The sequence below is a fragment of the Gracilinanus agilis genome, chromosome 1 (genome assembly GCF_016433145.1).
Source record: "Gracilinanus agilis isolate LMUSP501 chromosome 1, AgileGrace, whole genome shotgun sequence".
NCBI lineage: Eukaryota > Metazoa > Chordata > Mammalia > Didelphimorphia > Didelphidae > Gracilinanus > Gracilinanus agilis.
This window is the reverse complement of record NC_058130.1, coordinates 604,610,544-604,638,366: the sequence shown is the minus strand read 5'-3', so window position 1 is coordinate 604,638,366 and position 27,823 is coordinate 604,610,544. Positions and strand designations below refer to the sequence as shown.

General features: G+C 37.0%; 1 protein-coding gene across 1 annotated transcript in view; it reads left to right on the top strand.

The window, feature by feature from the left end:
• PHACTR1 (phosphatase and actin regulator 1) overlaps window positions 1-27,823 on the top strand; it is a 647,986-nt gene that overhangs the window by 383,182 nt on the left and 236,981 nt on the right. Inside the window, exon 3 of the mRNA XM_044658144.1 lies at window positions 21,627-21,791. Within this exon, the coding sequence (XP_044514079.1) occupies window positions 21,627-21,791 (165 nt within the window). The remainder of the gene's footprint in view (window positions 1-21,626; window positions 21,792-27,823) is intronic.

The following is a 27,823-nucleotide window of genomic DNA, read 5'->3' as shown; positions in this document are numbered from 1 at the left end:
TTTTTTACTACAATTCATTGAATAACAGGAAAATCCATACTTGTAACCACTCCAGGAAAGTGAAGGATAGAGATTCAGAAATTATTTAAATCAACTAAAGAAAAAAAAATTAGGAAATCATCAATCTTGCTTCTGTTCATTTTGAAGCAATAGAGAGATGAATCATATAGTAAAATAATAAAAATGGTAGAGAATTTAGTATACTAAATACTCATGAAATGTTTTCCTGACTAGAGCACTCACCTTTCTAACTCTATCCCATGCAAGTGATATGTTATATTGAAAGGCACTGAATATTAATTACAAATATGTCTATTTGAAAATTTCTTTTGGCCACTATTTAATTTCAAGGTAATAGATTTAGCTGAAAATTAAAAAATAGGATGTAAAGTGCTATCATTTTACTGAAAAGAAAATTCTTTCTTTTGGGCTTTTACTTAATGAAAACTCAGGACAAGGAAAATTAAAAGGAGCTTATTAAAGGTAATTCAAAGTAGCAATATTTTAAAGGGCTGATTACTGTGGATCAGCAAGGTTTCAAGGTGGGCCAGCTTTTTTATGAGATAATTTAGATAGGTCTACATCAACAAAGGAGGTTGGGCCAGGTAGATCTAATACTGCATTTCCCAAAGAGGTAAGGGAATGGGACTTGCCTGCATGACAAATCTCAGGGAATACAAAGCTGCAGACTGAGGTAAGCCTTTCCCCAACATTGATTGACCAGCTTGCTTAGGAACATTTAGTCAACATAACTTTTAATATTCTAAGCTTATAGCAATTTGAGTTTTTGAAAAAGAGCAAATCTTTTGAGGGATAACATACTAAACATAGAAATTTAGTGAGTTAATAAGAGAAGTTCATGAAAAATTATTTTAATCGGAGACATTTTTTTCAAAAATGCTATATTCATCATTGTAAACAAAAAAAATGTACACAGTTCATCTTCCTGCTTAAGGGGTGGAGTTTAGACTTTGAATCTCACCCTTTAATTCTCACCTCCACACAGGATTATTCCTGGCTGGGAAAAGTAATTGTCTCTTGACAGCCAATATCTATTTTGATTTTCAGAGGAGGGGACAAGATGCTTTGAACTGAGTAGTATCCCATCTTTTCTTTTTCCCAGATATGCCCAAAGCGAGTTGGGTAAAGAATAGGGGGGAAAAGGATTCTGAAGAAATCACTCTTCCATTTCAATGTACTTTTAAAATTTAAATTCAGTTTTGTTGTTCTGAGTCAACTTCTTAAAAAATTAGTGTCATACAAATATGGAGAAGTGAAACTTGCTGAAATGTATAAGCACTGGCTGGACACTGCCTTATCCTTACATTAAATAATTGTTTGTAGAACTAACCGAAAATAGAATTTTATGCCTCCTTGGGCTTCAAAATACAGGTCAAGTGGAAGAGATGGACAGTTAGTATGTACATGTCCATGATCTTTGTTCTATATTTTTGTTTCTAATTGTGAAAGAGGCAAGAGTCACAGAGCTGACCAAGATTCAGGAAAAAGCAACCTAAGGCATTTGCTTGAATTAAGTGAAAGCAATCACAGATTGGGTTCCTTGCTAGGGCAATTAAAGCCAAGGAAATTTGTAGAAGCCTGAGACTTTTAACATCCTCATTTAAGCAAGAGTCAAGGGTGCAGGTTTATCTTTCAAGAAGTAAATCAACAAGTTGTGTGCAATAATGGAACTGAGCAAACCATGAGAAGTGATGACTTGAGCTGAAGTGGTATGGGAGATAATTAGACATACAGTCAGGCACCATAACCAGAGAAGGCTCAAGGGCATAGACAGAAGGGATATGAAGATTACCGGAAACTGGGCAGAAATCTAATCAGGTTTTTCCTTGTCAGATAAGTGTGAGCTAAATATATTTTTAGGATAGAATCTCATCTACATCCAAATGGATTTGAGGCAGGGGCCTCAAATCCATTACAAAATTAAGCTTAATATGAATTAGACAATTAAAAATCCATCAAAAGGCAATTATTAAGGGACAGCAAGGTTGCGCAGTGGATAGAGAGCCAACTGGATTCAGATTTAGCTTCAGAGATTTCTTATCTATGTGACCCTGGGCAAGTCACTTATCTCCAATTACCTATTCCTTACTGTTCTTCTGCCTTGGTAGTGGTAAGGGTTTTTGAAAAAGCAATTACTAAGCACTTAACTATTGCCAATACCAAAATAAATAAATAAATAAACAAACAAACAAACAAACAAATAAACAAACAAACAAATAAATAAATAAGTAGATAAATAAATAAATAAGCTCATGTATTTAAAAAGGCATCTTTAATCGAGATCATGAGCCAGGATACCACACTGCACCCAAGTACGGGACTGTCCAAAGAGGAGAATTACAGTAAGGGTTTTATATACTCAGGAGGGGCAGCAGGATAGGTTGATGGAACCTGAGTGGGTTAGAATTCTTTTTACTACCTTAATGGTAGAATCATTTGAAATGCTGGGGTTAGGAAAGGAGCCAATCTATATGATAGAACAGCAGAGAAGTGATGGTTTCTGGAGGCATGTTTAACCCAGGTCTGGTAAGTTTGAACAGACTCTGATAGCATAGCCTGGACTGGGTTACAGAAGGTCACAATAGCCTTAGTGCATCTGTTTCAATATTCTTGGGTTCTCTGCCCTAAGAGTCAGGGTAGTCAGTTTGACAGTATTTACTATGTTTTAGGTATTGTGCCAGGTGCTGGGCTTATCAATGTATTAATGATCAATAACTATTGAGTGCCTACAGTGTCCACATATGATGCCAGGCACTGAAGATATGAACACAAAGAATGAAACACTCTCAGCTTGGAAGGAGCTAAGATTCTAAGGAAGGAGACAACAAATACATATATGCCGCATAAGTAAAAATTAATAAAAAATGAAATATTCATAAGAGAATGAAACATAAGGTGGTCCAGGATAGAGAGAGTAGTACCTATAGGGGAAACAGGAAAAGCTTCATATGGAAGCAAATGCTTGAGCTCGAATTTTAGAGGAAGAGAAATTCTACCAGGGTTACATTGGGAGGTAGTACATTCTTGTCACATAGGATGAATGTGTGTGCAACAGAGAAAAGGCCAGTTTGGCTGAATCATAGAGGGCAAGAGGGAGAGTAATATCCAGTGAAGCTGGAAAGATAGGTTGGGGCCAGTTTATATAGGGCCTTAAATGCTAAACAGAGAACTCTTTATTTTATCCTGGAGGCAATAGGAAGCCCCTAGAGTTGATTGAGTAGATGAGTCATGGTCAGATCTGTACAGTAAGGATAATTATTTTGGCAGAAGTGTGTAGGATGGGCTTCAGTGGTGAAAGTTGGAGCAGGGAGACCAATTAGGAGGGTATTGAAAATCTAGATAAGAGGTGAACTAATGTGGCAGCTGCTGTGTCTAGAGAGAAAGGGCCACGTGAAAGAGAAGTTGTAAAGGTAGAAACAGCAAAATTTGACAATTGATTGAGTATGTGGGGTAAGAGAGACTAAGGAGCCAAGAATAATGTTGAGAAGATGAACTTGAGAAACTTGAAGAATTATAGTACTTTCGACAGAAATAGAGAAGTTTAGAAGAGGAGGAAGTTTCAGGGGAAAATTAACAATTTCAGTTTTGGAGATGTTGAGTTTGGGATTTCTTCAGGACATCCAATTTGAAATATAATATAAGCAGTCGGTGATACAGCATGAAATTAAGGACATAGAGGTTATGAAGACAGAGAGTATAAAGCAGTGATTCCCAAACTTTTTTTGGCCCACCATCCCCTTCCCAGAAAAAATATTACTTAGCATCCCTGGAAATTAATTTTTTTTTAAATTTTAATAGCAATTAATAGGAAAGATAAATGTACCTATGACCGTTACCGCCCCTCTGGATCACTGCAGCACCCAACAGGGGGCGATGGCGCCCACTTTGGGAATCACTGGTATAGAGAGAAAAAAGAAGAGAAACGAGGATAGAATGTTGAGGAACACTCACAATTATATTATGTGATATAGGTAGTGAGTCAGCAAAGAAATTTGGAAAAGCACAGGTTGGACAGGTAAAAGGATAATCAGGAGAGTTTAGAGTAACAAAAATGCAGGGAAATGAATGTCTAGGAGGAGAAGTTGGTCAGCAGTATCAAATGCAGCAAGCAGATAAGTCCAGAAGGATGAGGACTGAAAAAAATGCCATCATATTTGGCAATTAAGAGATTATCAGTAAATTTGAAGATTATAGGAAGAAAACAGGATATAGTCCCTGCCCTCAAGGAGCTTATTTCAAATGAAGGAGACAACATTAGAATAGGGAGAAGGCATTAGCAGATAGGAAAACTGGAAAGGCTCCATAGAGAAAGTGATGCTTGAGCTTAAATGAAATCAGGAATTCCAAGGGAGTATATGCTAGGCGTGGGGGAACAGCCATTACACTATATGGAGAAGAGATGTGGGGTGTTTTATGTGTTGAAAAGCTAGAAGAACAATTTAGCTGGATTGCAGATATCTCCTTAATTCACACATAAGGCACATCCAAAACCAGGGACTTTTGTGAAATGGACACCATTGCTCCTGGTCATACCCACAAGCTCCACAAAATTCAATAATTCCATTTTTATTCAACACATAACCCTAGTTAAGTCATTTGCCAATTTCAATTGTATTATACATTATTTTTATACCACTTTGCACTATTTTTAGTGCAAATTTTAGTGCAGATTTTAGCTTCTAGTCTGACCTATTCTGTTCCATGACCAAAGAGATGTTTTATTAAGCTCAGGGTTTCTATTGCATGTTCAGGGACCCTTTATAAACAGTGATTACTCTCTACCCATATTTTTTTGCCTTTGCATTTCTCTATTACTCTTGCTACCCTATTGTGTTGGGAGTCTATATGATTTGGAATGTCAGGGGAAATCTGTAAGATTCTTTAAGGCTGATTTCCCTAGCTCAGTGACACCATTTCTTCTCTAAGTTATAACTAGTCCCTCCTGGGCAGTTTTGCTTCAACACCTTCAGAGCCAATTCTCTGGCTTATTGTGCAATCTATATTTGTCTTTCAGAATCAGCCTGAAATTAGTGACTAAAGCTAACATTTTTAATGGCTGAGTGATGAGGGATATTATCTGTATTACTTACTATCTATGATACCTAAGGAAGTATTTCCATAAGAAATGATTTCTGGTGGAGGAAAATTAAGGGTTGCATTATTTGAGTTTCCATTCCTTATGGTTCACAAATAATACTGATGCAGGTTCTGGGACATCATGGTATAGATGTAAGAAGAAAGAAAGGGAAGGAAGAAAGGAAGAAAAGAAGGGAGGGAGGGAGAGAGGGATGGAGGAAGGAAGGAAGGAAGGAAGGAAGGAAGGAAGGAAGGAAGGAAGGAAGGAAGGAAGGAAGGAAAGAAAAAAGGAAGGAAGAGAGGGAGGAAGGAAGGAAGGAAGAAAAGGAAGGAAGGAAGGAAGAAAGGAAGAGAGGGAGGGAGGAGAGGGGAAGGAAGAGAGGGAGGAAGGAAGAAAGGAAGGAAGGAAGAGAGGGAGGCACTTAATAATTATGTTTGTTGACTCATTGATTCATTGAATGGATTTGAATTCCATAATGAGCTAGCAAAGGAGTTTGAGAAGGCATAGTTAGCCATGAAAATCTTAATTTTGAATCCCTACCTGAACAGGAATCCCTTTGTGTCATGCATCCTCTATTTAAATCCCTCCAGTGATGGAAAACTTACTACCTTAAGAGCCAGTATTTTCCACAGTTGGATAGTTGTGATTCGTTAGGGGGTTCTTCCATATAAGGAACAAAATCTGCTTATCTGTAATTTGGCCAGTGTTTCCTCAGTCTACCTCATGGGAACATGCAAATCAATTCTCATCTCTTTTCTAGGGAATAGACTTTCAATGCAGTTACATGAAGATACACATTTTTTTCCTAATCAAAGCTAACTAACCCTAATTTCTTCACATTCTTATAAATCCTTGCTACCATTATAAAGCAGCGATGTAGAGAGTCATAGCTCTGGTCTCTGGGATACTCCTATCCCAAGTCAAATTGTAACTCTAAATGAATAACCAGTAATCCTGCCTCAGACTTCCAGATACAGATCAATCCAGATTCCTTTGGCATCATGCTTAAACTAGTTATTTCCCGTTTTTATGGTCTCTTTTATAGGTAGGATATAATCTTCATTGATCATATTTTCAGTGGTCTTGGCCCCAGCTAAGACAAAAGTGCCTCCCTACCTCCATAGGGCTACAAATACATCCAAAAAGGCACAAATATTATCTACAACTGAGAAAAATGGGGAAAATCAGGAAACAAACCTTCCACCTTGGATTTTTTTTATCCAAAATGGACTTTAGAGACCATTTTGTTCAACCCATTCAAAGTGAGAATAAAGGCCAAGAGAAGTTGTAATCTTCATGAGCCACAAAGTAAATCAATTATAGAGGATCACAGAATATCAATTCCGAGAAGATACCTCAGAAATTCATCCTGTCAAACCCATTCATCTTTCATATGAGTAAACAGAAGCACAAAGGAAGTGATTTTTCCAAGGGGACACAAAGGTAGAACATTATAGAACTGAAATGAAAGAATACAGATTCTGTCATTCTACTCTTTCCACATCTCCATGCTAGGCTCGCCTGGATCTAAGGGAATAAAAAAAGCAAAGTACTGTTTCCAAGAAAGGATAAAATAATTAGCCAGGGAACAAAATGAGAACTCAAAAATACCACTCCAATGCAACTACCAACAATTTGGAAATAGGTCTTGATCAATGACACACGTTAAAACCAGTTCAATTCACAGAGTTAAGCATTTTTTTCTGTCATCTACTCAGCTAAAAGGAACCTCAGAGTCTATTTAATCCATCTTTTTCACTTTATATATGAGGAAACTGAGCCCCAAAGAGGTCCAATGACTTGCCCAAGGTCACATTGCTAGTAAAAGGCAAAATTGTGAGGATAAACCTGATATTCTGATTCTAAATAGCAATCTTTCCAGTGAAGTTCAATAAATTCAATAAATATTTATTAAACATCTACAATGTGCCAGGCACTAAATTCTAGAAAAACAAAAGCAAAATACAGTCCCCACCCTCCAGGAACTTACAGTCTAATGAGTGAGACAACATGTAAACAAATGCATACAAAGTAAGCTACAAATTGGCTAGTTGGTTTTATCCTTCCTACTCAAAAAGGACCAACATGACATCACTGTATTGGCAATCATTGTATAGGGTATCTCACATTTCTTTTAAGCTACTGCAATTCCACTTCGTTCATGGACCACATTTGTGAGGCTAGATTTGAACTTATGTCTTCCCCACTCTAGCTAGGTCAGAGGCCAGACTTCATTTCATTTTTTCCCTCTGCTACATACTCTCTCTAAAGTTCTAGGGAACTTTCCAAGACCTTAAGTTACAGAGGAGGTGTTGGCCTCCTACACTGGGAGTCCACCATACTAATGAGGTCATAAGTCCAGTCCCAATTCCTGGGCCTTTGAAACCAGAGTAAAAAAAGAGCTCACTATGTAAAGTCTGGCATAATATTTAGCTAAGCAAGATTAATAATTAGTCAAAGAAGGTACAAGTAAAGGTTTGTGATGGCTTAGAATAGGGGAGTTTAAAGTATGCATCAATTCATATAATTTATAACTGGTTGTCTCTTTCTTGGAGCATCCTTTTGTATGTATTACAGAACTCAACACTAAATGAAGAAAGGAAGGAAATAAGCTTTTAATAAGCTGTATTGTGTTTCAGGCATTATGCCAAAGGCTTCACAAATATTACCCAGGATTTATAAAGAGCTTTGCATAGCACCTGGCACATAGGTACCACATAAATATTAGTTATCATTATTATTAATATTATCATTGATATCATTTGATTCTCACAACATTGGAGGTAGATGCTATTTCTCTTTTTTTTCATTTTACAGTTGAGGAAACTGAGGCAGACAGAAGTGACACACCCACGGTCATATAGCTAGTAAGTGACTCAGGATGAATTTGAGCTCAGTACTTCTTGATTAGGCTCAGTGCTCTATCCCCAACACCATTTATCTGTCTCAAAGACTAGCAGTGAGTAAGTGTGGACATGATGCTTATGAGATCTCATGAAAGGACAATGTAGTAGAGAAGAAAGGAAAAGGGATTATTTAAAAAGAAAAAAGCCAATCCAGGACAACTGCAAGAAACTCATGCCAAAAAAAAAATAGATATCCACTGCCATAGAAGGAATAAAGTCCAAATGCAATCTGAAACATACTGTTCTTTATTTCTTCCATGAATTTTTCTCTACTATAAGCAATATATGTGTTTCACATGGCAACATGTATTATACGATAATATCTATCTATCTATCTATCTATCTATCTATCTATCTATCTATCTATCTATCTATATATCTATCTATCTATAACCTGTATCATATTATCTGCCTTCTTATGGAGGAGGGAGAAGTGGGAGGGATAAAGAGAACATGGATTTCAAAATATCAGAAAATGAATATTTTAAAATTCTATTGATATAAGAAAAAGAAAAAAGTCCAAACATAGACAATTATTCTTTGGTACACTGAGCTGTTTCATAAGGTTATCTATCTACATGTCCAAAGTGGCTAATGTTTATAGGTCCAGGGAAATGGTGCTAATTTATTGATCCTGGCAGCCAGAGAAGGGGACAATTCTTTGGTGAAAATAAGTTGGATAGAGTCATACACGAAGCCTTCACTTACCTTGAGAATGAGCTATTTGGCATTCCGGAGGAGTCACCCAATTTTCTTGCCATTTGGAATGAGAATGGAAGATGGTAAAGAAAAGCTATGCACCAGAGTCAGGAAAATTGCATTTTTGTAATTTGTACTCAGCTATGTGCCTATGCTTTCCTGGATAAGTCATTTCACCTTTAAGCCTTTCAGCTTCCTCTTCTTTAAAATGGGACCAATGGGGCATCTAGGTAACACAGTGGATAGCAGTTGGAAGAACCTGGGTTCAAATCTGGTCTCAGACACTTGCTAGCTGTATGACCCTGGACAAATCACTTACGCCCAACTGCCTAGCCCTTACTGCTCTTCTGCCTTGGAACCAATGCCGAGTATCAATTCTAAGACAGAAAGTAAGGGTTAAAAAATGTATGTTAAAATAGTAGACCTACTTTCTTCAGAGGTTTGTTGTGAAGCTCAGATGAGACTCCAATTTTTAAGTTTAAGAAGGAATTACCGGTGCTAAAAGTGTCCCACCCAGCAGAAATTTCTGAGAGCTGGAGACAACTTGATGACATGCCTTTAAGCCTTGAAAACCTTCCTACAGATGCCCTGTTTGTGGCTGCTAAGAGATAATCATAGCAGAGCAGGCACAACCCCAACATTCACACACTAAGATGGCCCACCTCCAGAATTTGTTAGACAATGAAAACAGTTCTTTTGGAAGGAAAATGCCAAAGAAGATCACTCGAGTGTCCTAGGCTCCCCTTTTATCCAATGCTAGTGACACGTTTCTTACTCACAGACTTTTTGGTCACGTCTAAGGTGAAATGTAGCTGCTTCTTCAACTTCTCATCCAGGCTGGGCTAGTACCAATTTTCTAAGAGGTGTTTGTCCCAAGCATGTTCCACCAATGAGAACACAAAGATCTAAACATCCTTAGGATAAAGCATGGAAGATAGGTTTGATCTCTATGGTCCTGCTCCTACCGCTTGAGGGCATAAAAAGGGATCGTCCAGTTGTGGTGGCAAAGCCCAGGCTTATGTGGTCTTGCCCATGTTCAGGATTAAGAGAACTTTGGGGTGATACCCATGACTTTAAAATTTCAATAATATAGCAGGCAAGTAAAAGTATCTATCACTTGTTTCAGAAGGTTAATAATTTCCTCCTTACAGATTTTTGTTTAAGAGTATAAATATAGAGCAAGAAGGGACTTTAGAGGTTGGCTAATCCACCTTGAGCAGTTAGGTGGTAAAGTACTAGGCCTAAAGGTGGGAAGACCCATCTCCCTGAATTAAAATCTGGCCATGAGACACTCACTAGTTGTGTGATCCTGGGCAAGTCATTTCACTTGGTTTCTTAGTTTCCTCATTCTGTCAAATCAGCTGGAGAAGGAAATGTCAAACCATTCTAGTATCTTTGCTAAGGAAACCCCAAATGGGGTCACAAAGAGTCAGATATGGCTGAAATGACTGAATGATAACTGTCCGACTCTCAAGAAATAAGGAAACTAGCCAGGCCTTGAGATGGAAGGTGCTGGGTTTAAATATGGTGTCAGAGACTTCCTAGCTGTGTGATCCTGGGCAAGTCACTTAACCTCCAGTGCCTAGTCCTTACTGCTCTTCTACCTTAGAAACAATAAGATAGAAGATAAAAGTTTTTTTTTTAAAAAGTAGAAGAAGAAATGGGGTAATTAATGTTTGAGGAGATTATGTTAAATGTCAAAGGCCAGAGAGGTAATATTCACCAAAGGCAGTATTTGAACCCAGGATCTTTGACTTTAGGTGCAGTTCTCTTTCAGTTATATCAAGCTGCTCATCTCCTATTACATGTAAGTCCTATGGAGTTGTCCAAGATTAAATGACTTGTCAGAGTTCAAACATTAGTGACTCTCAAAAAGCAGGACTTGAAACCAAGTAAAGTTTTCCTGACTCCAAGCCTAGCACTTTATAAAATATTGCCTCTCTAATGTTAACAACCAGGCCATATAGTAGAGTACTGGGCCTAAATTCAGGAAGATCTCAGTTCAAATATAGCCTAGAATACTTCCTGCCTGTGTAACCTCGAGCAAGTCACTTAACCTTTGTTTTTGCCTCAGTATCCTTAACTGTAAAAATGAGGATCATAGTAGCACCTTCCCCCTAGAGTTGTTGTGAAGATCAAATGAGTTATTATTTATAAAGTGCTTAGTTCAGTTCCTGGCACATAAGAGGGATTCTATAAATATTAGTGATCTTAAGATAGATAGTTTTGACCTGGATGGGACCTCAGAGGTCATTAAGGATAGTCCCTTCATTTAACAAATGAGTTAAAGTGATTTGTCCAAAGTCACACAGCTTATAAGTATCAGGGCCAAGATTTGCCTCCAGATCTTCCTAGCTCCTTTATTCATTAAACCATGATGCTCTTGTCTTTAGTAAAGGGTACAGGGTACCAGGATATCATACACATCTGATCACTGCTCATGTCTGATTTAGTCACTTATCTGGGCTATAACTGGTCCCCAATACACCCATTCCTGCACCATATGAGGACTGTAAATAGAGTCAGGAATCTGTATTGCTCCACCTTCTGGGCTAGAGCTTCAAGGCAGAAGAAAATCTAGGATTCCTGTGTAGTCAGAAAGGTTTCAACTGGAGGGTCGAGGAAGGAATTGGTCTCTGATCAATTCTGATTCTCAAAACTTTTCTAATGCCATTTAATTTCCTTTGGGCACTCCCTCCCATTGGAGAGACCCTGACCAAAGACTCTGCAGCCCGTCTGCTTTGGGAATGTCTTCTGTACCGCATTTGCTAAATGCAGCAAGTTTCCTGCATGAGTGTAATAAAACTCTTCTTAAAATGCAAGTGTTAATCTGATTGGATAGCACCAGAAGCTGATATCATCCACTAATACTATAGCTCTAATTAGGGCTTCTTCTTCTCTTCTAACTCTAGTGAGAGCCAAGGGGAGTTGCCCAAGACTGGGTCCTTTGGCATATGCTTGCTGCCTCAGAAAGCCTTATTGATCAACAGCCCTGAGCCACATTTCTGTGGTGGCTTATGTGGGGCATCATATTCATCCTCCCCATCCCCAACTGTTCTTTCTGGGGTTTCTATGCACCATTAATCCCCATGTTTCCTTTGGTGCAGTGGAGGAAATTCATGGCAACCCACATGGTTGTTGCCACATTTATCCCTTCACTCCCATACTCATCTTGCTAACATGAAGGATTGCTAAGTTCCTTACAGTTATCTCTTCTGATACTGCTCTGTATGGTAGGTGAGTGGTATCAACTTCAAATAATAGAGTGCTCAGAATCCTTTTATCAAAATCTCTGTGGGCCTCATATTGACACGTTCAAAATGTGATATTCTCTACGTTTTATTGTATTTTTAATCATTTTATTAAATATTTCCCAGTAACATTTTAAATCTGATTGGGGCTCACACAGAGGAAGGTAATTTCATTGTCTCTATTTTGTAGATAACAAAGCTGAAAGTTGAGAGAGGGTTGATAACTTCCCTAGGGTCCACACAACTAGAATATGTCTAAGGTAGGATTTGAACTCAAAGCTTCCTAACCCTAAATCTACTCCTGTTCACTGTGTCATCTTATGAGCATCCAAAAAGCTGGACTAACACAGAGGAAAAATTATCCTTAGAAAGAGTCAGGTTGTAATTAGAGGATTCCTTTGTTTCTCCTGGAGTCCCCAAACCTACTCCCTGGCATGTTAGATGGATACTTTGCAAGCCACATTCATGGGTGTGTGAGTTAGTGGGGGCTACTTCACTATTAGTGGGTAAAGAAACTGAGACCTCATTTAGGTTTTCTCTTCTCAGTCCCATTAGGCTGAAAGCAATAAGTAAAGTATTTTTGAAAGTCCATCCTATGGAAAGAAACAGTTCTGATTAATCCATTCAGTCAGTATTCCTGTTCCCAGCATAATCATCCATGACTTTAGATCTCAAAGTGGCATGTACCTTTGTTGACGTGGGAGTGGGCATCTCTTAGCAATGCCAGCAGGCCTGGAGGTCATGCATAGCTTCATCTTAGATTTCAACTACTGCTACTACAAAATAAAGATGACAACATTCTGACTCAGAGCCCACAGGTAGGGCCAGGCACTTTTCCCAGCTCCTACTTTACCAAGCCTGATAGAGAGCAGAAGTTGGTAACAATGCTCGGAGGTCCTAGCATGCTTCCCCCCTTTTCTGAGCTGTGAATAAGGCAGGACTATGCTTGTTTACAGTGAAGGCTCTAAGCACTATATATGTTGGGGGTGGGGGTGAGGGGAGAACATCAAGGCTGTGAAAGCATCCCACAGAATATGCCGTTGGGAGTGGGTGGCACTACCCACTCCCAGCCAAAAATCTCTGGAAGCTGCAAAAAAAGGAGGAAACTTGGCCTAGTGATGGAGAAGATGTGCCAAAAAGTAAGGGCATATTACTTAAATGTATCTTTACTTTTTCCTTTCTCCTCCAAGGGGCTGTATTATATGGGCACAAGTGCTATTTATATTTCTCCTGTGATTTATAGCCTTTACAAGTAGTTACTAAAGGACTTAGCAGTAACTTAGTTCCTACAGTTACTAAGGAACTTACAATAATAGACCAGAATGCATATACCAAATGCTAAATTCAACAGATATTTATTGAGCATCTATTGTGTGCAAGGCACTACATTAGATTATAAAATGTTATATATTTTTTCTCTCCTCATTTGTTGGACAGACAGTTGGAAAGTGTCCCATTGGATTGGGGCAAAGATTAGTTAGTTGTGTGTGTGTGTGTGTTTTAAGTTGTGATTTGTTTGAAAATTGTGGTGGTACTTTTTGGTAAAGTGTTAGTGATTCTCCTGGTAGTATACAGTCACAGAAAAGACCCTTAGGGTATGATTTAAGAAGTACTGAAATCCCCAGTTCTCTTTCCAGGAACTTTCTGAAATCTCCACTTTACTGGTATTTGGATTAATATGTTGGATCATTATTAAAATATAAGTGACTTAGCAGGCCAGAAACAAAGTCTATTATCAGCCATTAGCGCCTTGGCTATAATTGATAAAGTAACTCTGGTCCCTTGGTTTAATCATTCCCTCAGGGACTATCAGATGAAAACAAGAGATCTCTCATTTCTCTGTATGTCTGTATTTTGAAGGGAAATGTCTATGAAAGGAGGAAAGCTCTTCCTACCTGTATGTAAAAAGGGCACAATTTATTGTCCCCTTTATACTTTTGCTTAGGATTAGCCATACTGCTGCATTCTGTTTTTATCATTTTTATATTTTCATTTTTAGTAATTAGAAAAACAGTTTAAAGCCCACCTTCTTTCTTTGTTTGTTTCTCCATTTTATTTTGCATATGTACATATTTGTACGTATATAAATATTGCATATATATATATATATATTACACTGAGGCATAAACTCTACAGAACTTGGGTTTCTATTTCCCCCAAGGGGAAACAAACACACTGGGGCACTGTGACAAACAGATACTTAGAGACCTCTATCCCACTTTCCCAGAATAGGAAGAAAACTGATAGGTACAATGCCTTTAAAATTAGGATAATCTTAATTAAGCAAGGACATACGTGCACATGTGGAGCTAAAGGCTGGCAGGGGCCAATCCAGAGAGAAATCTGGGGTGATATGGGTGGAGAGTTTCAGGAACAAAGGATGACAGCTTTCTAGGTGCAAGGGGAAATTAAAGATTCTTTGATACATACTTTTGACACAAGACATCTGTTTAAGCCATTGAAATAACTCAGTCTCGAGGTTTCAGCATTTCAGTGATGCATTGAGTCTTAAGGCCAGTTGTCCAGTCGTTAAGACCTAAGGTTAACAGAGGGAGATAGTCTGCTCAGCAGTGTCCTGTACCAGATTTCCATGGCTATTTCAGCTGGGTTTATCCATGGTCATTCTTCCAAGGATTGTTAGCTTCTCCAAGTCACTCTGGGACCTAAGTAATTAAAGTCAGTCTCACATGGTTTCATCCTCTACATAATTAAGCAAATTAATACAGTTAGCATGTGTGTGTGTTTATTTTTTCCCCCTCCACACCAGGTAGAGAAATTGAAAGCAAAATGGCTACCATTTTGTAGGAAGCAGTTGCTATGTCTGGGGTCTGGAACAAAAACGTGCCACATATGATTTTGAACATTCTTTGGTTATCAGAGCTCAGTCCTAAGATAAGCAGAGACTACAACTTAAGGCAATCTTTTTTTTATTTTTTCTAATTTTTTAATTTCTTAATTTAGAATATTTTCCCATGATTACATGATGCATAATATTCCCCCCCTCCCTAGCTCTCGCTCTTTCCTTCCCTCTCCTGGAGCTGACAAGCAGTTCCACTGGGTTTTACTTGTGTCATTGTTCAAAACCTATTTCCATGTTATTCATATTTGCAGTAGAGTGATCTTTTAACATCAAAACCTTAATCATATCCCTATCGAACTACATGGCCGATCATATGTTTTTCTTCTGCATTTCTGCTCCCACAGTTCTTTCTCTGGAAATTGATAGTGATCTTCCTCCAGATTGTCCTGAGTTATTGCATTGCTGCTAGTAGAAAAGTCTGTGGCATTCGATTGTGCCATAATGTATCAGTCTCTGTGTACAATGTTCTCTTGGTTCTGCTCTAAGGCAATCTTTTCACAGAAAATGTGATACAGTTGAAAGGGCATTAACTGGAGTTAGAGGACCTTGTTTCAAATCCCTCCTCTGCCTTTATAACTTTGAGTAGTCACTTAACTTCCTTGTACCTCTCTGAGTTTCCTCATCTGTAAAATCAAAAAGTTAAACCACATGACCACCAAGGTCCCTTCCAACTCAAAATCACATCCCTATAAGTGGACTTTTAATATGTCAATGAGATATTTGGAGAGAAGAACTGGAAGAAAACAAACCTACCTTCATGTACTAGCTAGACATTTCCATATAATAATTACCAGGTTCCATGAGACAAAATCCTCCACAAAATTTTGTGCTGCCTCCTAAAAAGCCATGTTCTACCATTATGTGGCACTTTCTAAATGGTTAGGTTTGCCTTGTGGTAGCATCTGCAACTCAAAGTGGTAATCCAGACATAGAGGGCAAGAGAGGCAAGTGGTTTTGGGTAGTTCCGTTTAAATAGATGCCATCTAATCCTTGAGGCATGTGGGGTGAGTATGGCACAAATGTTCTTGGCATTAAGAAAACCTAGTTTTAAAGTGTTCATAGAAACCCTTTCTAAAAGCCCTATCATCTTGCCTTTGCCTATGTAATTCTGCTTTCCATCTCTAGTAAAGTGTAGAGGGTTCTACTAGGTGACCTTAGAGGTTCCTTCCAGCTCTGAAATTCTTTGATCATCTGTATAAGATCATAAACAGAACTTAATGCTTACTATGAGGTTAGTAGGAAAAACAAACTGAAGAAGACCCTGTGGGTTTCTCCAAGTAAGGAATACATCTGATGGAATCATATAATTTTATGAACTGGAAAAGTCTTAGAGATCATTGAACCCTGTGTAATCTAGTAGGGCAGCTAGATGATATAGTGGATAGAGTGCTGAGCCTGAAAACAGGAAGACTCATCTTTCTGAGTTCAAATCTGGCTTCAGACACTGACCAGCAGTGTGTGGCCCTGGAGTAAATCACTTAACCCTGTTTGCCTCAGTTTCCTCATCTGCAAAACGAGCTGGAGAAGGAAATAGCAAATCTCTCCATTATTCCAAATGGGATTTCAGACCTGACTTAAATGACTGGACAACAACTAAAATCCCAGGTACAGAAACTGTGAGACAAGAAGATTAAGCGATTTTTCTATTGTATATTTGTATGGGATTGGAGGTGATTCCCTCTGTAATGGAGAGGATTGGAGGTAATCCCCTATGTAGATGAGACTTATTACTCAGAAATCTCTGAAGCTTATAGGATAATACTGGGCCCATAGTGGTTGCTAAAATGTGTTTGTGTTGATGTGGAGTGCTACAACTGGTAATTTACATTTTTAATAACCAATAGTGCATAATCATCAAGCATAAAAATTTTATAATAAGATAGAGAGGCAGTCTATCATAGTGGAAGAATGCTGAATTTGGCAGCAAGAAGACTTCTGTTCAAATGTGGCCATTAGGGGGCACAAGAAATATAACGCCAGACCTAAAAATCAAGAAAACCTGAATGCAAATCTGGTCTCAGTCACTTCCTAGCTGTGGACCCTCAGCAAGTCACTTAGCCTCTGTTTACTTCAATTTCCTCTTCTGTGAAATGGGTATAATAATAACCCCCTCATCCCAGGGTGGTTGTGAGGATCAGATGCAATAATAATTGTAAAGCACAGTGCTTGGCATATAAGAAGTGCTATATAAATGTTAGCTATTATTAATATTAATTATTCTTATTATTGTATTATTAATATCCTCTCCCCTGACACTCATTCTGAGCAACATTTAAGCTCTTTGAGACTCAGTTTATTCATCTGTAACAAGGGAATAATAATATACTGCCTTCCTACTTCAAAGGGTTGCTATGAGGCTCAAATTATATAATTATGTATAGAACATGTATAGAAATATAATATAATATATTTATGTCTTCATATAATAAATACATGTAATTATGCACATATAATACATAAGTCTATTTTATTAATATCTAATTTGAGCACCATAATATTACTGATACGATTTGAACCTTAATACATATATTTACATATATAGAACTTGATGAACTATATAGCACTATATATATATATATATAAGTACTATATAGCAGAGATAAAATAAAAATAAGTGACTATGTATTTAATGATTTAAAGTTTTAAAAATACTTCTTCTCACAAGGACCCTATGAAACACTACTATTCTCATTTTTCATGAGAAGAAACTGAGACTTAGAGAAATTTAGTGACTTTTCCAAGGTCGCATAGTTAGTAGATACTGGAGCCCTGGCAAAAATCCAGGTTGCCATTTTCCAAGTCCAGTGCTTTTTCCACTAAAATGGAGATAAGACAGAGCAGAAATCCTTAGTTCATTCTTCCAGAAATGCTGGGGAGGATGCTTTCCTATTCAGAATGATCAGTGGGACCTAGACATTTGATGCTTTTTGTTTAATAAAATAAACTTCCAGTGTCATCAGAAATGTAAAGGTTAAATAGGAAAGTATCTCTTCTTATGATAGTGAAGGGTGCCTTTGTTAACTAATTCTGAGTATCCTCTTGAGATCTTACCAAGATCCAACCCCCAGGCCATCCCAGGCCTTTATTGAAAAGCTTGGAATCAAAATTTAGGCAGTTAAATGTTTCTCAGCTTCTGGTAATTAAAATGAAACATAAATCAAGGACTTTTCTTTGATATTTTCTCTTCCAAAAGGAGACTGAAGTCATCCCCAAGACTTTTTTGTCCCAGAGGATATTCCAAACTCTCTTAAGGTCAAAGGGGAATAGAGATGGCTGGTTCCTTAGTGGACTATTTTCTTAGTTCTTAGAACTGGGAAGCACTTCAAGAGATGATGATTTGGCACAGTCCTTTCTTATTCCCCCTCAGTGATTTTAGCACAACAATGCCTGGTCCAACCCCTGGGTCCAATCCTCCTAGGTCCAGGTAAGATGCTGTTACAATTGACTTGTGTCTCAGCATTCTCACTGCCACTCTCCCTGCCCTTGGTTGTACAGAATCATCACTTCTGAGTACCTCCTACTCTAGGAAAAGCCTTTTCAAAAGGAGGAAAGAAATGATCATAAACATTCCTTGTCTGCTCCCGATGACACCTATCCTCTCCCCTTTCTCTCTGATCTCTCTTCCTTTTCTGTGAAGTGGATCACTTTATTCCTAGCTCCTTCTGTTTCATCTGTCTTGCCAACAGATTTCATTGAAGTGAGCCGCACTTTCTCATCAAGCTCAACCTTTCATTATTCTTTTGCAATACAGCAGTAAAATAGAGAGCCAAGGCCCATAAGGAAATAGGTTTACAAAAGAAAAGTAATTTGGACAATGAAAAAATAAACCAATTAAATCTAATTAATACACTATACTCACAGACCACTGAAAGCTTGAGATGTAGTCTGCATTTAGTAGCTGAATAATTTGAGTTGAATCAATAATACACTTAATAGGAGCCTATTTAACTACTTAGTTATAATTATGCCATTATAACAATTCTTCAGTTCCTTGTCAATCCAGATTTCTTAAAGGCTCTTTTAATTCTTTATTATGGTTACTTAACTAGTTATTTCTACGGAACTGTTCCTTCATTTGATACAGATGTGATTAGGAAGCAAGAGGGTTTTCCACAAAGCTGTAAAGAATACTCACAATCATTACTTTTGCAATTGAGTCTATGAATGACTTGAATTTGACTAAATATCAGTACTAATGAATCATCTCCATTTTTTCAAAGGAAGTCCATGTAATTAATCATCCTCTTTTCCTCTCTACCCCAGCAACAAAAAGTGATGTGAGTTAACAAAAACCTCTGGTAATAGAAAATGATCACAGTTTTAGCTCCATAAAGTTTGTTTTGAATTGTATATGGATAAATAATCACTTCCTATTGAAAGCAAAGATTTTGCTCTTTTTCCATCATAGTCTGTGTATCTCTCAAAGAACCAAAGTATACTTGAAAATAGGTGTTTTTGTCTATTAGGAAAATCAGTGATCACTGATCAGAGAAAACAGAAAACAGACTCAGAATTATTAAGGTACATGATGAACAGAGTTTAATAAAAGATGAAAAGTAATAGGAATAAATGTAAAATGCCTCAGGGGCTCAAAGCATCAATTACATAAAATTTAAAAGTTATAGTAAATCATTTATATAAGCATAGAAGATTACATTATGTAAGATCAATTACTTAAGTAAAGAAGATTAATTAGTTATTAGTAATAGTAGTTAATGGTAATTGTAATAGAAGGTTATATTAGATAAAATTAATTACATTACAAAAATCAATTACATTGATATAAAAGCCATAGCTCTGAATAAAAAGATATCTTGGGTTTGTGGCAGGCTACATGTTTAATAATAGAAAACTACTCCACTATCTTTGTCATGAAAACCCCAAATAATGTTACAAAGAGTTGGACATAACTGAAACAACTAAATAAGTTCAGTCTGAGTCAGAAGCGTGAAATGATAACCCAAAAATATTTTTCTAATTTTCTTAGGTTGTATTACTAGAAGCATTTATTCAGAAAAAGAGAGGTGATGTTATACTATTGTACTCTGCCATTATTAGCCTATGTCTAGAATGTTCAATTCTATTTACCTCAATTTGAGAAGAAAATAAGCAGAGTATGTTTAGAGGAGATTAACAAAGATTATGGGAAGAATAAAAGTTTTGTCAGAGGGGACTAGTTGAAGGAACTGTGTATGTTTAACTTGAAGAGAAGACTTAGCAGGGATATGATGATTCAGTTGTTTTAAAGTATCTGAAAATCAGTCATATAGAAAAGTGAATGAATGAATAAAAATATATCTATCAAATACTATGTTCCAGGTACTGTATTAAATGCCATGGATACAAATACAAAATCAAGATAACCCCTCCCTCTAAGACCTTAAATTCTAAAAGGAAAATAAAGCATAAACAGAGGAATGGTGGTAGGGTAAATGTGTATGGATAGGGATGTCATGGATATGTAGAGAAGTGGAGTCATGACAGTTTATTAACATATACTTTCCAGGAATTACTGTGAAGTTTATTTATAGTTTGTTCCCACATCTATTGGTGGAAAGGCTGGTGTAGGGGAAGGGGGAAGAAGCTGCCCAGGGAGAGTGCCAGGACAGTCAGAGGCAAATAAAGCCTGGGGCACAAAAGGATGCATGAAAGATTTGGAGATACCTAATACCAAGCTACTGAATAGCATTTCCAGGAGTAAAGAAGTCAAGGTGCTTATCACAGTGTTTGGTAAATAGTAAGCACTTAATAAATGCTTGTTGCTTTCCCTTTCTCTTTTCTGTTTAGAAGAGTGGATTCTACCCACATCTTCATCCAGCAAATTATTTCTTGTCTTTTAACTTCAGTCTCCTTATCTTAAAAATTCAGACTACATAATTTTTTTTCTCACTAAGAGGTTGTTAGGAATCATTTGAGATTTTTCGGAAAAAAGAAAATTAGATAATTGGGACCTTTTTAAGGAAGGAACCGCTTTGCTTTAGGATGAAAGCCATTTCTTCATCTCTAAACTGAAGGAGTTACCTTCTATGACCTCTAAAGCTTTTTTCCAGAGCTACTCTTATAAGAGTCTATTAAAAAAGAAAAACATACACATACAACAAATGGAACTTGAAGAAAACAGGAAGGCTGTTTCGCAGAAAGAAGAAAAAATTTCTGGGAGGATGGGATGCTAAAATTGGTTCCTAGCCCTCAGGTAGAACAACTGCTTGGCAGACACATTTCAACACTGTCTGAGGTTCCTGAACCTAGCAAGGTTGGCAGAGTGAAGGAGGTGGAAACAGAGCTGGTGCTAGAATAGATGACTGGGGAAATGTTTGCTCCCTCATTTTTTTCTCAGCAGACGGTGTTATAGGCAAGTACATGTATTTGCCAGGTTTTGCTTGAAGGATTACTGGACCCCCAATTGGACTTATTTCCTCACTTGGCTCTGCTTGCTTTATCTCTCCACTTCCATATATACACACACACACACACACACACACACACACACCTACTTTCCAAAGGAAGTCTATGGCTTGGCAAAGAATTATGAACTAGGGTGGTCAAAACCTCTCTCAATTTTGAACTCTACTATGTTTTGCTGAAGGTCAAGCTGAAGGTTACAACACCATGTGTCCCATTCCAAAAGGCAATAAAAAGGAGAGAGAGAGAGAGAGAGAGAGAGAGAGAGAGAGAGAGAGAGAGAGAGAAGACACTCTTGTCATGTGATTTCTGTTATCTGTAACCATGGAAAACGGTGGCCATCTGGGTTTTAATTTTTAACACTTTGTTCTCTTTTGATTTCCTTTCTCTTCTCCTGGGAAAAAACAAAGCTGAGGAAGTGGAGAGACTGGCGGCTATGCGCTCTGACTCCCTGGTCCCTGGCACCCACACCCCCCCAATCCGGAGGAGGAGTAAGTTTGCCAACCTGGGAAGGATTTTCAAGCCATGGAAATGGAGAAAGAAGAAAAGTGAGAAGTTCAAGCACACATCAGCAGGTAAGGTCATCTTATACCTCAGTGGAATGTCTATGGACTTGGTCACTGCAAAAGGTAAGGTAAATCCCTCACTAACATTTGATCGAGACCACCAGTAGGTGCAACTGAAATGGTATAAAATGGTTGGAGGATGATCTTTTATTTTTCTTTCACATTTTGTGGGATTCTTTTTTCCCTCTGTCTCACTGACACTTTAAATGAAATCAGGGAATAAATAATCATTTTCATTTGACACGCACCAAAAAAAAAAAAAATCAGGTGACCAAAGATGTATACTTTCCCTGCCCCTGTCCATTTCAGAATAAACATTGAATTCTCAAGTGAAAAGTCACATTGTTAGCTGTCTGCTTTATAGCATTGACAAGCTATGGCTCTTGTTTCCACTAGTAAAGGAGAAATTCTCACTGCTTAGTTCCATCATTTCAAGGGGAAATCAAGGCATAAGGCAAAAACTAAAATGTCATGATATTTCATAACTAAGAACATGGAGGAAAACGTATTCATTGGGGATTTTAGAGAATAATTCCTAAAAAATAAGAGTGGAAATAAAAAATTGTCATCATGACCAGACTATTATACAGTTATTAGTTTTATATCCCTCACAGAGTTATTTGGAAGCAAATGCTCTGCAAGCTTTAAAATGCTCAATATAAACATGAGTCATCGTTGTTGTTGTTTATTGACTGGAAAGAAATTGGGAAATCATTCATAGAGAAATATTAGGGATAAAAGCCAAGAAGATATGGGTTTATTACTTTGAAATAAACAGTCTACATAGCTAGAGCTATTTTGTAGAAAGAGCAGCTTGCTAGATTGGTCAGCAGGAAAAAGGTCGTGATATAATGATACATCTTCCAAAAGATTTTAAGAAATGCATCTAATCTTCATTATTTCAAATGAATACCCTCCTTGGTTTTGCTAGGAAAAATAGCCTATAATTTTCAAAATGAGTTTAAAGCTTTAAATTTAATCTCCTACCACTTATCAGCATGATTCCATGAAAAAATAGGTAATAGATTAATGGACAGATTTTTTCACTTCAAAAAATCTAAAGTGTCATCTCTGATATTTGGAAGAACCATCGACCCCAGTGCCACTTATACACTAAGTCACTAGCCTGTTGACTCTAGACTTGCCAAGATGTTGGAAAACTTGTCTTTTGAAGAATAGCAGCACAAAGAAATTGCTTTATTATCCATGGAACTTTGAATTCACACAGACAGTGGAAAAATTTTAAATATACCATTTTCTCATTAAATTCTTTGGAACAGCATATGTGACAGTCAAAATCCCTAACTTATTTTTATTATTAATGTTTCTTCTTTTAATTAACACTTACCTTCTGTCTTATAATCAATACTAAGTATCAGTTCCGAGGCAGAAGAGCAGTAAAGGCAATTGAGGTTAAATGATTTGACTAGGGTAACAGCTAGGAAGTATCTGAGACCAGATTTCAACCCAGGACTTCCCATCTCTAGGCCTGCATCTCTATCCACTGATCCACCTACCTGCCCCTATCAATAATTAATATTTCATAACATGTTTATGCAAGTTCAATGAACATGTCAATCATTCAATCAATAAGTATCAATAAGTATTTATTAAATAGCACTGGTATATGCCCAGTACTGTGTTAGGCAATGGATAGTTTCTAGTGACATCTAGGGGGAGTGGTACATTTTACTATTCTTGTATGCAGCCCCTAAATTAGGACCTTTTAAATAGAAGGAGAAGGAAAAAATACTACTAAGAAGAAACTATTCCTACATCCTGTCAGATGAGATTAAAAGTATCTATAATTGACACTAAGGCCACTCTTGATCACTAATTTCAGTACATCTACACCTCCATATTCTATTTATTCTTAACTTAAATCAAAATCATAAAGTCTTATATGGAAAAGATATTACCTCTGATAAAGGTCATATATTAAACACACATTTTGTGCAGATATTCCTAGGAATCAATGAATGAAAACAAAACCAATTTTGTCCATTTCCAGGCTCAGTGAACATAATGTTAATGTACAAATAATCTCCAATGAGATTAGTAGCCATTCTTTCTTTCTTTTCTTTCTTTTTTTTTTTAGTAGCCATTATTTCAAAAGACCATTAGGTTGAAATTAGAAATGTCAGCATATTCTGGGGCAGCTAGGTGGCTCAGAGAATAGAGCACCAGCCATGGAGATGGGAAATTCTGTGTTCAAATGTGGTCTCAAATACTTTCTAATTGTATTATCCTGGGCAAGTAACTTAACCCCAATTGCCTAGCCCTTACCTCTTTTCTGCCTAGAAATGATAATATGTGTTAATTCTAAGACAAGATTAGGGTTTTCAAAAAATGTCAACATATTACAATAGATCAGTGGTTCCCAAACTTTTTTGGCCTACTGTCCCCTTTCCAGAATAAATATTACTTAGCCCCCTGGAAATTAATTTTTTTAATTTTAATAGCAATTAATAGGAAAGATAAATGCACCTGTGGCCATCACTGCTCTTCTGAATCGCTGTAGCACCCACCAGGGGGCGGTAGCGCCCACTTTGGGAATCACTGCAATAGAGTATAAAAGTCTAGAGTCAGGGGCAATTTTTTTTTGTCTTTATGTTCCTGATACACAATGATGCCAATTACATAGTAAGTGTTTAAAAAACATTCGTATGACACATGGTAGCTATGTTTAAGTGTTTAATGATTTGACTTGATAGACTAATTATTGAGAAAAAATGGTTTACTTTATTGAGTTCTTAATGTAAATAGATATGTTTTTTTGTGTATAAATTCTCTACTCTGATTTATTCTCGTGCTTGGAGGTGACCTTGGGTCTTGAAAGCTATGACATGATAATACATGCTCTGGGCAATCCTACTAAGCTGGATTGGCTTCAAGGGAGGCCTTATCAAACAAAGGAAAAGAGCCTTGGATTTGGAATTGAAAGACCTAGGTTCACCTTTATTGGACATGAATTAATCAACTAAGGAAATTTATTTCCTCAGATAAAAAATAGTGTCTGGGGCTAGACTAAGTGGCTTCCAAGGTCCTTTCCAACCCTGAATCTTTAATTGGTATGCAGCGAATAAGGCAGCGGGCTTGAAGTTAGGAAGACCAAGGTTCAAATATTCCCTAAGAAATTTCCTAACTACATGACTGAACAACTTCAAAAAATGTCAACATATTCCAATAGAGTATAAAAATCTGGAGTCAAGAGCAATTCACTCCAACTTTCTGTGACTCTGTAAAATAAGGAGGTTGAACTCAGTCGTCTCTAAAGTTTCTTTTAGCTCTAAATTAGGTTATTAAAACATCATGCCAACAAAGGCTAAGCCAGTCCAAATTTACTGTCAGGAAAAGAAGGAAGGAAGGAAAGAAGCATTTATTAAGTATGCACTAGGCATCAGGCAGTGTGCTAACTACTTTACAATGATTATCTGACTTAATCTTCATAGTAATAATAATCCTGAGATGTGATGATATTGTTTTCCCCATTTTACATTTGAGGTAACTGCATAGAGAGGTTAAATAACTTGCCTAGGGTCACCAAGCTAATGCAGGTGTCCCTTCCACATCACTACTTTTCCTGTTATAGTTTTAATACATCACAGGTCAGAGTAAGAAATTAAATGAGAATTGTGGGAGAGTTTTGTTGAAGCTGAAAGCGACATGTGGAAGCCAAGAGACAGTACAGAAAAAGTTTAGAAACTTAGAAATGAATACACACACATATTTAATATTGTATAATATCAACATATTTTATCTTTTAATACCATAAGTATATGCAATTTCTTTTTTAAAGGTAAACTAAGGAAAAAGTTAAAGTTTGCAAAAAGAACACAAAAGCCAGCAGGCAAGTCACAAAAGCTAGAAATGTTAACATGACCTATGTATAGCCTATGACCAAATATTTAACTCAAATTTACAATAAGGTCCCCTATAAAAGAAAAAGAAAAAAATTCAAACCTTTTCTGTACAAATAGAAGGCTAAAATATTTTATGCAGATTTTCCAGATCACAGGGTTTTGAAATCCCTAACCCCTGTGATATGGAAGGAATATGTGTACTTACTAGTGTCTGAGGCTAAATTTGAAATCAGATCTTCCTGATTTTAGTCCAGGGCTCTGTCCACTGTGCCAAGTAGCTTCTATCAAAGACATGCCCTCTTGTTCTGTGCCATGATCAAGATAATCTCTTTCCTAGCCCATAGGCATGTCATACTTGTACCTTCTATTACCTTGTTTGTAGTGCCTTCTCTGCAACTAGTCCACTCTAATGCATCCTTCAAGGACCAACTCAAATCCTATATTTCTCTTGAAGACTTCACTTAACCATGTTTCTGAAGTCCTATGGCACTTAATGACCTGCACCCAAAATTTTAATGTTTATTTATGTTATTTTATAATGTTGCTATATAATATTTTATAATATTATATGTTATTTAGATATATATTATTAGATTAGATATATTATTAGATATTAGATATATCTATTTACCTATGCTTACCTTTATTTTTACATGTCAATTACTTTCTATTGTTTCACCATTTTTTATTATATTAATTATATTACATTACATTATAGTAATTAATTTTATTTTATTATATTATTTATTAAAAAATTTAAACCCTTTACTTTTGTTTTAGAATTGTCAGTTCTAAGACAGTAGAGTATTAAGGGCTAGGTAATTGGGTTTAAGTAACTTACCCAGAGTCCCACAGCTAGGGATGTCTAAGGTCAGTTTTGAAATCCTCCCAACTCCAGGTCTGGCTCTCTATCCCCTCTGCTACCTATCTGCCCTTATTTATATTATTCTTAAGAATCTCACTGGATTGGAATACCCTCAAGCTTAGGGTTATATTCCCATGTTACCAAGAAGAATGTTGGATGTTGATTAAAAAATTCTGTTAATTGACTGCTCACAAGTTTATACTATGAGCCCATGATCCTATCTACTAGATTGGTTGGGATCTGAATTAAGATGAGGAATTCACATACTAATGAAATTATGGACAGAACTAGGTCACTTCCATTCCCACCTCCTGGAAAAACAACTTGCATCATATTCCGTACTAAAGATGGGTGAGTAATAACATCCTCTTATTCAAAGGACAGCACACTAATTTATCATTTATAGGGCCTGTCATGGTTTGTGCCTCTCTTTACTTCAAAGGCTATTTAACATGCAGACCCCTCAAAGGTTTATCAAAAGAAGATTCTTGCCTTGTACATGGTGTATTGAGAAGAAAAAAAAACTGGGTTGAGAAATATAATGTCCTCAACCTGCTGTTCATTGATTGAAATCGGAAGGGATATGATTTCAAGAAAGAAATCTCTCACCCCTAGTATTTGTTACTTGTTTTTAGGCAGTTATCTATGGTTCTAGTTCCATGAAAAATCATCAGATTTTATGATACTTCTGAAACCAGGACAGTATCCTGTTCCCAATGAAAGGTCTTGAAAGACCAAATAACTACTTTCAGATGCCTAAAGGAAAAACAGTAGTGGATAAGAAAAACAATGTGATATATCATGCCAAAGCATGATTCCTACCTTACCTCAGCCCATCTGTCTCACTTGTCTCTTGTATAGAATTTTCTAAATTAACCTCCCAGACCCAGCCACTCTCTGAAATCTTCAAATAGGGTACCTATGCCCCAACATTGCCTTGCCACAGGGATAGAGACAGATGAGAACATCCCCCTTAACCCCAACATGGAACAGACAGTGCTTCCCCAAAAATAGTTAAATGCAGTAATCTTATCCAGAGTTCCTTGAAAATGAGAATTATATTTATAGAAAGGAAAAATTGGCAAAGAAAAAGATGTGGTGATGCCACATAGTCATTCTTTTATTCTCTCTTGACAGGCAGGCATCAGCTGTAGGGGTTGGCCTTGGAAATACAGAGGAAGCCAAAAGTCCCTGTGAGCCTATAAAAGTGAAGTCAACAGGCATTTACAAATAAATTAGCAAAGAGCCCATGCACAGAAAAATAAATGTCTTTTATTTTACTTAGAATAAAATGCTGGAAATGATTCTACTTC